The 15,540-nt window shown below is 37.1% G+C and overlaps 2 protein-coding genes across 2 annotated transcripts in view; both read left to right on the forward strand.

The window, feature by feature from the left end:
* Positions 1 to 260: 260 nt before the first annotated feature.
* Positions 261 to 2,829, forward strand: LOC149008060 (small ribosomal subunit protein eS26y-like). Its single transcript, XM_089165401.1, has 5 exons — positions 261 to 340; positions 425 to 517; positions 648 to 732; positions 822 to 952; positions 2,461 to 2,829. Exons 1-5 carry the CDS (start codon positions 338 to 340, stop codon positions 2,530 to 2,532), a joined length of 384 nt encoding a protein of 127 aa, XP_089021527.1. The 5' UTR covers positions 261 to 337; the 3' UTR covers positions 2,533 to 2,829.
* Positions 2,830 to 10,083: 7,254 nt separating this feature from the next.
* LOC149008061 (uncharacterized) overlaps positions 10,084 to 15,540 on the forward strand; it is a 32,095-nt gene continuing 26,638 nt past the window's right edge. The window contains exon 1 of the mRNA XM_089167410.1: positions 10,084 to 10,969. Coding sequence (XP_089023536.1) covers positions 10,709 to 10,969 — 261 coding nt within the window. The 5' untranslated portion in view covers positions 10,084 to 10,708. The remainder of the gene's footprint in view (positions 10,970 to 15,540) is intronic.

Below are 15,540 nucleotides of genomic sequence, written 5' to 3' on the forward strand. Positions count from 1 at the left end.
GGTGTTAATGCTTTAAGGCTTCTATTTTGCGGTGTCAATGCAATTTGCCTAAAACAATTTCATTTATAAAAATAAAAAGTTCATCGTATTGTAAAAAAACATTACTTTATTAGGAAGCGAAACGGTTCCATGGAAATTCTAATCTGACGGTAGATCATGCACATGGCGATCAGATCGTCCGGCCAGAAAATCCTTGTGAAGGCTCGGAGAGATGGTAGGTTCACACTCGATACCTCTGAGTGCCCCTATAAACTCTTCAAAGACTAAAACCAGAGAATCCCTAAAAACGAGTTGGAGGCGAAGAGGTGACGCAGAGCTAGGGTTAGGGTTTTTAGAAATGGTAAGCTGATTGAGACCAATTCTACCTTAGATTTTCCTCAAGAATTCTTCGGCTAACACTTCTTTCTCTTTGCACATTTTTCAGACGTTCAAGCGGAGAAACGGTGGCCGCAACAAGCATGGCCGTGGCCATGTTAAGTTCATCCGCTGCTCCAACTGTGGAAAGTGCTGCCCTAAGGTTTGCTTTCATGTTCTATTCTGAATTAACTCATTGATTTTGTGTTTGACGTTTTGTACTCTTAATTGCTACCAGTAGTGGGCATCTTAGATCTTTCTCCTCCTTTTTTTTTTTCGATTTCTATCCGAAGGATAAGGCTATCAAGAGGTTTCTTGTGAGAAACATTGTTGAACAAGCTGCTGTCAGAGATGTTCAAGAAGCCTGTGTTTATGACGGTATTCTTCCTTTAAAAATGCATTTATTTTCCTTTCTTACCGATCTGTATTTTTTCTGTTTTCTGATATTGGATGTTGATTTTCTATAGGTTACACGCTTCCCAAACTCTACGCAAAGATGCAGTATTGCGTCTCCTGTGCGATCCATTCGCACGTCGTAAGGGTTCGTTCTCGCACTAACAGAAGAAAGCGGGATCCACCACCACGCTTTAGGCGCCGGGTATATTTCACAGTTCTTAATTTAGTTTCTCTTGATTTATCAGTCTTCTCGGATATTCTCCTTGTTGATCCATTATACTTGTATTATGTTGTCGCCCACCTTTGTTATACATGTTCTTCCTGCTGTTGTTGTCTTCACATAATTAGCAATTTTTAGAATTTACTAGACTGAGTCAGATAATCAAGTTAGGCTTCTCTTTTAATCCATTGCTTCTGTGAGAAGGTCGAGTGCCAAGGCGGCCAACAACTTTGACTAGGGTCGTCTTTTCCTTGAAATTGTCAGGCTAGTGGTGTGCTTGCCGTGATATTGATCTGAAGAATGTTTCTTTCCCATATTAAGTCTTTTATATAGTGTCTTAACTCAAACTAATTGGCGTGATTCAGTGTCAAATCTGTGGTGTTCACTTTATTCATGCTCATCTAAAACTCTTTAGCTGAGTAATTTAATATTTGATAATGAGATAGTTAGCAAATGGTTTGTTGGAAATCTGAATTCTGTTACTGTTCCTATCTGTTTTAGGAAACCCACATGTGGAAAATCAGTTTCTGAATATAATCTGAATCCATTCAAAAATTATCCTTAAATTTGTATCAATAACTTCATCCCACCTTCTTGTCTTCTAAAATTTCTGTCTTTCTGATGTCGTTGTTCCCTCTGGATTCGCCACTTCAGTTTCCATTGTGAATGTAAGTTGATAGTCGAAAATCATATTCACTTTTTGCTTGTATTCGCTTAGGGGAAACCATTTTTTAAAAATCGGTTACTACTGTCTAACCGTGCTTTGAAGCTTGTTAGACGCTGATACAGATAACTTTATGTGTGGTTGAAACTCTTTGTTTACATCCTGATATTAGACATCAGAAACTCAGATCACCTTGACTGATCCCTCTCTTACCCAACTAAGCGTGTTGGCTACATGAATGTTTTCCTCCAGTGCGTGTCATTGTTATTATTTTGGTTGCGACTACGATTAAATATTAATGTATCATCATCATCTATTTCTCCTATTTATAATTGGCTTGAATTCCTTATTAGTACATTCATATTTTGTGTGGATGGGTAATGATTTTTATAAGAAGCAAAACTGAAACCTAGAGAAATATAGTGGAGGGCAATCTTATGTAGGAAAGAAATCCTCTCCGACATAATACCCACTCGAGCAAGTCAGCTTGGGTTTCAGGGCTGGACGCCTTCAACAGAATCCATGTCCCATCATGTTTGGGAATATGCTAATACATCTTGTACAGCCATATTATATGAAAGAGAAAACCTGCCCTATGTGATTTATCATTTGACTAGGTTATAGATGATTCGGGCAAGGTCTTTTCTCCTGCTGCAAAGCCATTAAGAGAGAGGGGGGGACACTAATGCCGTGGTTGTCTGATCTTAGGGTTCTTAAAGCAAGTTTTGCATATACGATATTTCATTCATGTTCCATCATACAACTTCGCATCTATGAAGGTGTATTTCTCCTGTCATAGTGATAACGTTTCCTTCCTTTTGTGCAGGAGGACATGCCTAAGCCTGGGCAAGCCCCACGCCCAGCTGGAGCTGGAGCTGCAAATACAGGGCGTGTTTGAAGCCTTTCAGAATCCTATAACCTCACCGTGATTTTGCTTAGACACTACAATTAAAATAGTGAAGGTTTTGCTCGAGACTGATTCTCCATAATTTAATTGGCAGCATGTTGATTGTTAGATTATGATGGATCAAAAACTCAATTATTGTATTCGAATAGAAGTGGGTACTTGAATTTTCTTGGAAGATTTTTAATTTTATTTTTTTGGGGTTAACATCGACACAACCAATGATGGCAAAATTGAAATCTGTGGTTATTGTTTCCAGTGTCCTAAGGTGGAGTGAAATTCATTATTGCTACTAAGTTTTCATATTTGCATTACAAATTAAGTATTCTTAAAGGAATTTTGTTTCTTGTGAGATTCTTAGAGGAAAAATGAAAACCACAGAAGTTTATTTCCAAGGTACGTTCTCATAGGATCAAGGAATAGCCTATTGGATCTAAAGCTGTGATACTGGGTTGCAGACTTCAGGATGTTTTTTTAAGACTTTGTTACCGTTTTCATGTAGGCTCTGATTTTTATTTTTTATTTTTTATTTTTTATTTTTACATTTTTTTAAAAATCAGAACTAAAAATTCATTTTGATCGAAATACGAAAATTGTTTTGCAACTAGTTCGAAAAGTAATTTTCACTGAAAAATACGTTAGACATAATTTTTTTGTAAGTTTTAGTACTTTTATTGGAGAAATTCCAAATGAAACTTTCAAATTTAACTCCACGACAATGGGTTCAACCAGCCGAGGGGTTCAATCTCAGTTGAAACTTTCAAATGAGCTCTTCAACCAAGTTATTTGCTGGTTATCTGCATGTCCTTTCTGCCCTTATGTGAAGGATGGCCTAATGTATTAGTTAGGTTCTTGCTTGTGGATTGAATGCTCTAGAAGACATGTAGGTTATGTATCTATAGGACATGTATTTAATAAATACAGGGGGTCAGGCATCTTCTTCATATCTCTCACAAGCAAATCTTGGCCTTAGGGTCTTAACCATCCAATGGAAAAAAAAAGGAAAAAGGAAAGCAATCTCCGGTATGTTCAAATTTCTCAGAGAGAGAGAGAATTGATTATATGTACTGTGTTGTGTTTTGTTAGCTTCTTTAAAACATAGATGATCAATGGATGGTATTTAGGTTTTGGACAACTTCAAGATAACAGAAGTCAGTTTATTTGTTTTGTTTTATGAAAGGATTCAAATGCATTGAAATGATTTATCTCAAATCTTGGAATGTATCAGAATGATTAACCCATCATTAACATAAATTGGCCTTAGAAAATTTTCCAATTATGTTTTGATCTTCCTCCGGAAGAGAGAGAGAGAAATCCGACGTACTAGAACTTTAGAAGGTGATCTTTAAAGAGTTCAAAAGATCTAAAATCCTAGAGATGCACATACTAGAGGAGTTGGTGAAGCTGTAACCCGAGAAGAAGCATTTACAATGGAAACCATGAATGGAAGCTTGAAAAGCAGAGAGCGAAAAAAACAAAAAAGAAGACCAAACAAAGTAAAAGAACCATAATGTTTTACCCATAGATCAGTGTTTTCACATTGTAAAATGTTAGAACAAACATTACGAAATAACGAATTGAAAAATAAACAAAAAACGAACATATAGAGATTTAATGTAGTTCACACACCGATGTGGTATGCTCTGTCTACGGACGAAGAAGAAGAATTTTCCTACTATGTACAAGAATAACAGAAGGAGATCTCACAACCAATCACCAAAAATGACGTTACAAAAACTCTCACCCAAAACCCTAATCGAAAATCTGAAATCTCTCTATAATGTGGTATGTGTACATAAGATATATATATCAGGTTGGGTCGGGTCATATTGTATATTGGGGGTTACGCCCGCTACTTTCTCCATAGATCTCTACAAATGGGTCATTCGAGTTGCCTACCAAATTATGTCTGGTGTAGATCCATCTTCCAAATTGGGTATAAGAATTTGGTACAATACAGAACATAAAAAAACCAACAATTACAGTTCATAAATCAATCAAAAAGAATAATACTTTGTTCATAAAATCCAGACTTGGTTCTTTGACCTCCAGCCATCAGAGGTCACTCACAGAAATTCCTTTGGAGCAAGTCCTATTTCTTGGAGAAGTAAGAGAAAAAAAATAGTTTCGCTTCCTCTCGAAGTGAAGGAAGAATGAGTAGTCACCTCATTCTCTTCTCCCAGTTGAGTGGAACCCTCAACTTGATTTCAAAAATAGAGATTCAGAAGAGTTCAAGAGCTTTAAGCCTAATCTCAGTCCATTTTTCGAAGCCACGAATGAAAAACCTAAGCTCGATCGCTCTCTGGCTATTGCCGGCTCGTTTTTACCCTTGTTGCGCTCAAGGAGAATTAAAGAGGGGAAAGAAGTCAGTTATATGAAAAAGAATGTCATTTTACTATTTTAACCTCCCATATCCACATTAGCAGCACATGTCTCTTAAAAACCACCGCGAAAACAAACGAAATAGGTTTTGACAGAAAAATTGATAAGAGGCCTCAAGTCTCAACCAATTATCGATTTTTGTATTTTTTCAGCCTTTTTTAGATAGAAATAAGCTGTGTAAATTACACCAAATGCCGCCATTTCTAGTGTAAATTACACCAAACGCCGCCATTTCTACGGCAAATTACACCAAACGCCACCATTTCTATTTATTTGGCTTAAAATAAAAATCGAAAACCATGCCAAAGACTGGCTTAGGCCTTAGTGAGTAAGGGTGTCAATCGGTACGATTTCGGTAATTCGGTACGATACCAACTTTAAATACCGAAAATTAGAACCTTACCGTACTGAATTTAAATGGTATGGTACAGTTTCGGTATTTGCAAAAATAGTCTGGTACGGTTTCAGTACAAATTAATATGAGAAAACGGTTTAAAGACAGTTTCTAGTGCGATTCGGTATGGTTTCGGTACAAAATCGGTTTCACGCACCAATCGAAATAACTAGTAAGATTATTGAGTCTCCAAATGACCAAACTAACTAACAGACTCATGGTTATTGATTTGAGTCACTCACCACGGTTAATTACATGTAAATAAAAAAACATGAAACAACTTCCCAAGGGAGGTCTTGGGTTCGCACCCATTCGTCGGCATTAATATTAAAGCTCCCCTGAGGATGTAATTGAGGTGCGCGCAAGTTAGCCTGGATGAACCTCAGATAAAAATAAAAATAAAAATAAAAATAAAAATAAAAATAAAAAAACATGAAACAAATATTGGTTGACGAATAATAAAATTTCTTTTGAGAAACTGTTAAATTCAAGTACAGTACACAAGGATGAAGATAACAAAAGAAGCTGACAAACCTGAAATGAAATTTGAAAACAAGCTTATTGGGACCGCCATTACAAGAAATAAGGTTAAGCCACTGATCTAACATTGAACCAACCCAAGACAAGGGTTTTGCTGATAGGAGGAGAATCTTTTGTAAGAGAAGAGAACTAAAGGTGAGCCATTGAAGTTGACGATGATGGGCTTCCTTGGTGAGTTCCAGCTTACATTTTACAATTTAACCCTGAATTTTGGTACGAGAATCAGTCCAAGCAACACATACTTTTTGTTAGTCAAATGGTATTTCTTCAACCATCGGTGGTGGTGGTCTAATGGTCACACGCTCACTCCCAAATGATTTGATAAATCTCATTCCCAAGTTCAAATCTCCTTTGTTCCTCTATTTTTTGCATTAGATAGTTGTATGCTTTTTGGCCTGGGTATGGGCGCTACCGGCTTTTGTGGACTATACTAGGCCTCCTGTGGGGCTCCATTGATGGAGCCAGTGCTTGTACTAGGTTAATGCTTGCGTAGGTCGCACTCGATAAATTGTCCGAAGATTGCATAGTGGGGGGGGGGGGGGCTAGGTCACTGCTACTGCATCCCCTCTTAAGTTTACCCCCAATAAATGGTATTTCATCCTCCCAGATTGTTAATACAACCTAAAGGGGGATGATTAGGTTGTAACTAGTGAATTGCTCCAATTTCTTGGTTTAATTGCAATTTCAAGATAGTGGTTCAACTTTACAAGTCTACGTCCTCTCCTCTCTTGGCCTCAAGAGAGTATTTCACTAGTAATTCTCTTTTAATACAGTGGGTAGAGAATCAAACCCTTACAATATATGTTTACTAGGGTAAGAGCACCCTTTATAACCTTTGTTTACTAAGTAGGGCAATAGCACCCTTTACAATCTTTGTTCTAAATAGGGCAAGAGCACCCTCTTACCAAATCTAATTAACCTAAACTATAATTAAACAATCAATCAATCAATACAATTTTAAGAAGTGAAGGATATTACTTAACAAGGGGAGTGACACTTTACCCCTTGTGTGAATGTGATGCAATGATGAATGCTCAATATATGCAATGCACCAACAAGAAGTCCCAATGACCTTCAATAATTCCAAACTTGACTCCAATGAGCTTGCTTGACAATTTTATAATGTCCTTCAAAATTGGATGGAGTGGGAAGGCTAGTAATCAATGCTAATTCACCAAATGATAGCTTTGAGAGTTGTAAGGGAGTAATTGCTCAATTGACAAGGTAGAACTCCTCAAATGGGTGGTGGTAGGGCTTATAAATAAGTCATTAAATTGTTTGGTTCAACCTCCCAACGGATATAAAATTTCAGTGAAATTTTACTCAAGACGAAGCTTCATCTAAAAAAATATCGATTAAAATATAGCCATTGGGCTTAAGTCAAGACCAGATAGACGACCGTCTCGTCAAATGGAGTGCCTTCTGGCCAAATGGACATTTCGTCTGGCCTACTGTGACCAAACGGAAGTCCATCTGGGCTAGAATAGCTTGTCTACCTTGGGACTTGGACTTGGCTTGGGTTTTTGGTCTTTTTGATCGACCCTAAACCTCATACACCTTCCTACTATGTCCTAGGTCAGTGGTGACATGATATGCATATAATTAGTGTGGTTATACATGTGTGTATATGAAAGTGTCCTAAGTCATAAATTCATCTAAGTCTTGATTTTAACTTGATATTTGCATCTTCTTGTGCATTGAACTTGATACTCATCTTGACTTTGATTCTTTGTCTAAGATTGCTTGACTTGACTTGGGCTTGAGAATCCGGTGAGTTTGGTTTAATGAGTTGGAATCGATCCACTTTAGTAATGAGCTGGACAAACACCACTTAATGTAGACATTAGTAATTTGTGTTTGTTATCATCAAAACTAATGGAAGTTGATGTGACAATGTTGACATGACATTTCTCAACCCAAATGTTGAAAACAATTAGGTGATTCTTAAATGCCCATATTTCAGAAACTAGAATGAACTATATTATTTTCCATGCCCTTTTACATATTAGTTGTTTCTCTTCTTGTTGTTTTCTTTTTTCTTTCATCTTATAGGTCGTTTTGTGTTGGAATCATTTCTAGAAAATTAATTGATGTAACCCTAGAAATTTTTATATAGCGATAGCATAAAAATGGCATAAAAGGCAAAATTTAAATCTGAGTGAACTTACCTAATAACATACTTAAAGTGACATAAAAATGCATACCAATCATCCAAAATCTAAAGGTTATACTTAAAAGTGAAAAAAGAAGAACGACAAGATAAGATGTCTCCTTCCTAAGTCTTATCCCTTATTTACAAAGCTGAGTAGAGTTCATTTTCATAATAAGTAAAACTTAACAACTTAGAGTTTTATGCTATTCTATATTTTGCAAAGTAATCAAAAGGAGAAAAAAGATTGTATGGTCCACTTATACCATGGAAACTTTTTTTTTTGTTGTCCCTCTCACCAAAGAGGAACTCATATTATGTACAAGCATTTAAATCATGGAGGTTTATGACAATTAAATGGTAATATTCCTCCTTATCATTTGGATATGTGGCCTAGTTGTGATTTCTCTTTGTGAAAAAAAAAATTGTCAAAAAAAAACAAGCACATTAGAGAAGTGGTGCGTTAGAATGCAACTTTTCTTGCAGGCACTGAGCTAAAACTAGGCGCGCCTTACATCAAAGAATTATTGATCCTTCAAAATATGACTCAGACATTGTAATATAAGGCCATATGATTGAATTTGAGATTTATCACCTAATAATTTATGGGTTTAAAGACTTGATATGTAGTGTGGTAAACATTATATTTTTAAATTATGCGGTTATATCTAATGATCAATAGTATGTTGGGAAAGAAAAAAAAAACATTAAAGAGTGAGACTGACATGTTTTCTCACAGGACAATCAATATAATTCTGACGTATAAAATAGTAAAATAAACCAAATGAAAAAGAGAGGGTATGGAAAAAAGAGAGGACCAAGATAATATATGGAGAAAATTTTCTTGCCTAACTCTTGTAAGATGAATTCTCTGGCTTGTTTGGTTACATGAGTTGACGATTTCAAATATCTAGAGATTTCAAATCTATAGACTTCAAATCTATGGAGTCATAATTTATAAAATTAAATGTTTGGTTGTGGAATGAAATCTGTGGATTCATCCTAAAAACTATTTGATCGACGTGATTTTTGTGAATGTACAAATGTATAGATTTTTGAAATCTTTGGATTTCACCCCTTACCCATAAATCTACAGATTCACGTTTTTAGTGTAAAAAGGTGAATCTATAGAATTCATGAATCTATAGGTTTTTGCAACCAAACGGGTATAATTCTCAGATTCATGAATCCAGAGATTTCAAATCTCTTGATTCATGTAACCAAACAAGGCCCTATACATTTAATGACTTGCATTGAATTGAAAAAACCCTGTTTCTTTATGGTCTCGTAACTATAAGCCCACGAGGCTTTCATAATTTAAGACTAATCATTTTTATGGAAATCTAAGAAACACCTATTTTTATTTTTTTGTGCGAAAACGAATTGAAGTCTGTTGCCTATTTATGTGCACATTGACTATTCTTTATAAGTGAGGCAAAAATATTTGAATTCTTATTACAAATGAGGTCTTGCCTAAAAAATATTTGAATTCTTGATTTCTTATTTATGAAGTGCAGGTTTTTGCCAATTGAGCTCATCCTTTGAGTTTGGATCAACTCCCCCGTCAAGAAAGAACAATGTCCTCCTTTGATGGTGATGAATTACACAGTAAGAGGTGGGGCCCACAAGGTATACATTGAAGTTTTTACTTTTGATTTTTTTAAATATTTACTAGTGGGCCCTACCCCTTAATTTATAGTTCAAAATTGTTAAGGAAATACATTGTTCTCTATTCCTTAGGGTTAAATTGAAATGTTGACTTACCTTAGACTACCGTACCCAAAATAACTTTTTCAAAATAATCCAATTAATTAAAGTGAGATTCCACTTTTAATTTTTGGGTAGATTGGGTAGAAAGGTGGGGTCACACTTGGCATATGCCGTTACGAATTTCGCCTTTTAGCAGGAAAACTGCTCCTTTTTATCGCATGCATGGATTGAAACGGAACAGTCTCCCTTCTCCTCATATTTACAAATAACTCCATTGGGTTTTCGTATTCTCAAAAAGAAAAAGAAAAAAAAAAAAACTACTCTTTTTAACTTGTCTTGACAATTTTGTCCGTGTGGTACGCGAGAAAGAGAGAGAGAGAAAGTAGGTGAGGAAGAAAGCGCGAGCGCGAGAGCGAGCGAACCATAGAGCCACCGTGGGACATGAGCTCTCAAGGGGTGGACATGGGCGCCGTAAATTAATCAAGGTTGAATTTTTTTTTTTTTCATCTTTTTTCACAGTGTATACTGTATTGGCAGATATCAACAGAAGAGGGAGAGCGAGCGAGAGCTTCGTGTTGTTCTGTGTAAGCGTTTCCTAAACATCAGTCGTTCAACGATTCTGAAAGCACCTTTGATCGCCTCCAAAAACCATCCCAGTAGATGGTTTACCCCAATTTCAAATCCAAATTTCCAGAATCTCAGAATCATTCGTGCCGTTTCTTTTGTCTGTAATCTGTATCAATCTAATTTCTTACCGTCAAAAGATCAAAAATTTCTCGAAAACAGTCCGTTTGCAATCCTTTTCTAGCTATGTTGTAGATTTCTCTGATAAACTCTGATGCGCGTCTCGTCTCATCGTTTTATTTATTAACTTTCCAATGTGTCTTCTTTGATTTTGTGCCCCCAACGGTGATGAAAACCGTTGCAGGGCCATTGGGTCTGTGTTGATTTCTGGGTTTTCGCTGAAAGATTTGTAGTTGTTTACTTTGGACTGCATGGGTGATCTTGAGGTTTGGTCGTCACAGCCACACGGCGTCTTAAACGAAGAGGGGTCCTACCTCTCCTCTTTGTCTCCGTCATCGTCGCCGCCGAGTAACCCAAACCCATTGTCAATTAGTGCTGAAAATTGGATAAAAGCCGAGCAGACGACCAATGCGATTATATGCCGGATTCAGCCCACTGTGGTATCTGAGCGAAGGAGAAAAGAAGTAATTGATTATGTACAGAGACTGATCAGGAATTACCTTGCAAGCGAGGTGAGATTTCTTTCGGCCTTTTTTTTTGGTTGATATATGTTTTTTTTCCTTCTCTCGATTGTAATGTTTGATTTCTCGTCCTTAACTACTATTATTTCTGAGAAATATAGTAGCTGTTTAGTATGATGCAGGTTATTATTTCTGTTTAAGTTTGATTTTAATTTCCACTCTTCATTTCTCTTGAAGGGGTTTTACGAAGTACCCCCACTAAAATTTACTGTTCATACAGTTCATACGCTTGACCTTTGCAGGGTTAAGCCCCCCCCCCTTCCCTGAAATCAAGGAGGAACTTGTGTTGAGATTGGAATATGCATACTCTTACCTTGTTAAGAAAAGTACACTTATAAATAAGCATTCATATATTCAATATGATTTCTTAACTTATACATAAGCATTCATATATTCAATATGATGCCGAGAACATTTCAGCTTCTACAATTTGCAAGATCTCCTTTTTTTTTTCTTTTTTGTCTTTCTGTCTACTTTGGGCTCAGGTTAATTGGCTACACATTTGGTAGTTCAAATGACCACTAGGAAGGACTTAAGGTATCTGCCATGTATATTTGATAAGGTTGGAAATCTCATTCCACACATTATAACATTGTCTCATTTCCTTTTGGTATGACAGGTAAGATGATTAAGATGCTGTATTGGACATGTAGGCAATTAAACGTTTCAAGTTTTTTTTGGGGGATATCAAATTTACACACTCACAGACACATGTTTATAGCTGTATTGCTGTAACATAGTGTGGATCGTGGACTATAGTTATAGGATTTTCTTTTTTGTGGATTTCACGTTTGTGATTTAAGACTTATATGGATAACAGGATCTATGTACCTTCCCATTTAGCTGGGATTCAGTTGTGAAACTTGTGTTTGCGGCTGTTTAGGATTTAAATTGGACCTTTATATTTTTCTTAAACCTGCATGCTGTGACATTTTTAATAACTGATATCCCTAATTGTGAAGTCCATAGTAGCCATTTTGTTCCTGGAGGTCAATACCTAGGGCAAAGGCTGATCTTCTGCTATATTTTCTTTTGCAATGAAAAGGTGGTAAAGTTTGATTCCATATGCAATGAGAAAGAAAATACTGACGTTTATAAAATTTATTCTGACCATAATGCCATATAGTAATTGGTTGGAGACACTGGGGGAGAAGCTGAATGATTTGTCATGTCAACATGAGAATCATCACCCCCCTGGTGGATATGTGGGTCCCCAAGGCAGGATCACCCAATTTCTGATAGCCTTCCAGAAATGACACATCAGATCATAAGAGTTAAATTCATTTGCGTGTAAGGAATCAATGATATGAATTGATTTGGTGATATTTTGAAGGGGATAAGTTCGCTGTTGTTGGTTTTGGTAATTTTTATCATGATGAAAACTTCGTGTGATTGCTCAATGGTCAACCAAAATTGCCGCCTTGGAGTACCGTAAAGAAAAACTTTTGGCAACAATCGAAGCTTTTCTAGAGGGCTACTTTTAAGTTTTAATGCATAGGATCAGTTCTATTGATTTGTGTTGTTCACTTAATGAGGTTCTATTTATATGTTTAGAGGGTACACTTTGGCTACAACAGTGGAAATTTCGTTGCCCTAGGATTACTTCACCTCATAGTGTCCACTGTGCTATCGAATGGTGTTCTCAACCAAAGAACTGAAACTCTCTTTCTATGACCTGTACAATCTCAAAGTAGAAGATACTGTCTAAGCTGATGTAGAGCAAGACAAAATGCTGCATGCCACAAGTCTATTGCAAACCTTTAGGGTTGTGATGTTTGGTTGAAGAGCACATTTAATTCTTGAAAAGTGGGGTTGCTGGGGGTTTTATTGTTTGGAATTAATGTGTTCTCCCTATAGGCAATGGCATATGTGCAACCATGATGAGTACACGATCATGTTTCCTCTTCATTCCATGTAATAGGCGTATGATGGTTGAGTAGGTGCGATTTATTAACGGCTAGCACTTTTATGTGATTTTGTCTTAGTAGGACTAAAGGTCAGTTAACAGGATCTCTTTAGAAAACTAGTTCAAGTTGAGCTAATATGGTTGGGTTAACCAGAAGTCAATTAGGTTGTTTAGGGTTTCTAGATGCGGCATCTCAATAAGGGTTTCAGCATGGGTACCCTCCTCAAGGTTGATGGGCATCTCAATTAGGGTTTCAGCATGGGTACTCTGCTCAAGATTGATGGGGTCTATATGGATTGTTGTAACAAGAGACGAATCAGATGAGGGAGAATGGGTGAAAAAGCTAGGGTTTTAGGGAGTTTGTTTTGTGACCAAGAACTTGGGTTATAGTGGTTGGACAGATAAAACTTGAATCCAATTTAAGCTGTGGTCTAAGTTTGGGTATGAATCTACTGGTTCGATTGAGCTAGTTCTAAGTTTGAAGGTCTGGATTCTTGATAGGATCAATCTCAAGAGAGGGGCTGTGATTTGGGTTTTTGATGGATGATAAGGCTATAAAAGGAAATTGAATGTGGGGGCTGTAAGTGGATTCTTTGGGTAAAACATGTTAGATGGCAGGGTATGTGGAGTTGCAGGTCTGGTTTGATGGAGGATTGAGGTGGTTCATGGAGATCAAGAAGAACCAAAAAAGGGCAAACAAGGGTAGAATTTGAGCTGGATTCTTACTTTTGCTGGAGTGCTCAAGTTGCAGCCACTTGTATGGCGGATCTATTGGCAGAAACTTTTTGGGAAAATGAATCTTGAATTAATTTGTTGAAGGGTAGCTCCAATGGAACCTCCGGGCTTTACACTGGCAAGGAGTTGGTGGATTCCACAGTCCCAAAAGCAATTTGGACTTTAGACTCTATGTAGCTAATCAGCCTATACTTGAAGCTTTGAGAAGAGGGATCTCAAACTGGAGAGGAAGACAGCAGCAGCAGATATTGCAAGAAAAATTTGATTAAGCTATTTTTGATTTGTTCTCCATGATGGCAGGTCTATATATAGGCCTAATCAGCCTAAATACAGAAGTTCTATTTTAATTAGGAATGGAAAAAACAAGTAAAAACAGAACACAAACTCCCCTTTGTATCGAGGTGAGATTTTCATAACGATAAGAGAATAAAGTCATGTGACTCTTGAGTGGTCACATGAAAACTTTGACTGAACCACTGATGCACCAATTGAATCAAGATTTGAACCATGGTTCAATCAAACTAAAGAATTAAGCTGAAAAAGAATAAGTTATTGGAGATAACTACTTTACTAGTAATGCTTGGACAGCTTCTTCTTTAGCTTCATGTCTTTAGATCTGCATCACTATATTCAAGAAAAGAAAGTAGTATTGTAATAGAAGGGCCTCCCAAATAGGAAAGTAGGGAAAAGTTAAAAAGGGATACCATTCCCAAAAAATGCTCCCTATCCAAGTGTCCCCTCCTTATGCCAAGTCAATGCCACTTAAACTTTTCATCGCTTTCATATTTTCCTCTAGTGTCATTATTTATCTTCTGATCGCACCAATAGTTAATATTTGTTTTCAGCTAATTTCAAGCCTTAGCACTATTTCCCCCCCCTAATTGATAAGTAAGAAAATGTTATCAGGTTAGAATCCCTAGAGAAAACATTCCTACTAGTGCAGGTATGTTCGTGATGCCCTTTGCCTGTTTGCTGGTGATCATAGGTGTCATGGAGTCTAGGTAAGCATGGTGGCCTGGGGGGGGGGTAGGGAGGGAAACCAAGGTGAAACCAAATATGGCGACAAGGCACTGCCTGAATGCCTAGGCCCCACCAGACCACCTGAATCCCTAGGAGCTACCTAGGCAATGCCTTGACAGCTGTGCTAGTGATGTTCTATTTAAAACTGCAACATATCCCCACTTGAAGAGAAGCTATTTCTTCTCTACCATGATTTGAGAACTCATATTCAGAGTCTAACTAGGTCAGCCAAACAACTGAGTTAGACCATGATCTTGATTAGTTGGTTTACTTTTTTTCTTTTTTGTTGGTGTTGTTGAATAGAAGCCATGTTTTGGTGCCCACCAAAACAATTACAGTAAAATAGTGAGATCTTGCCAAGATACCGAGGTGTTACTAAAATATCCAAGATATTAACTTCTATACCATTCTTTCTCGAATTCCCAAAAAAGAGATATTAGACAAGATTTCAGCGACTTTTCAATCTATCCATTCAAACAAATTCTTTTATTTTAGCCCATAGTCAATCAGATGATTCACATCTGAATGGCATGGTACCGGATCTCGCTCGTAAGGGCAATCTCATCCTTGAGAAAAAGCGAGATCTCACTGGAGATCTGGTATTTTTTCCCGGTAGACAAGATTTCAGCGACTTTTCAATCTATCCATTCAAACAAATTCTTTTATTTTAGCCCATAGTCAATCAGATCTGAATGGCATGGTACTAGATCTCGCTCGTAAGGGCAATCTCATCCTTGAGAAAAAGCGAGATCTCACTGGAGATTTGGTATTTTTTTCGGGCCAACATGAGTGATCTTGAGGGTCCATTTGGGGGGGGGGGTTTAAGGGTTAGGTTGGGCTCAAATTGGTATCTGGCCTATTTTAGGCCTCCTGAACACACTGGTGGCCTTAGATTTGTGAG

This window comes from Hakea prostrata, chromosome 8 (genome assembly GCF_041222555.1).
Source record: "Hakea prostrata isolate BN-2017 chromosome 8, UWA_Hpros_2, whole genome shotgun sequence".
NCBI lineage: Eukaryota > Viridiplantae > Streptophyta > Magnoliopsida > Proteales > Proteaceae > Hakea > Hakea prostrata.

What these genes read in the sequence shown, in the direction of transcription:
- LOC149008060 (XM_089165401.1), top strand. An exon ending in GTGGAAAGTGCTGCCCTAAG is followed by an intron (nt 518 to 647) that starts GTTTGCTTTCAT and finishes TTCTATCCGAAG; the next exon opens with GATAAGGCTATCAAGAGGTT. An exon ending in AGAAGCCTGTGTTTATGACG is followed by an intron (nt 733 to 821) that starts GTATTCTTCCTT and finishes GATTTTCTATAG; the next exon opens with GTTACACGCTTCCCAAACTC.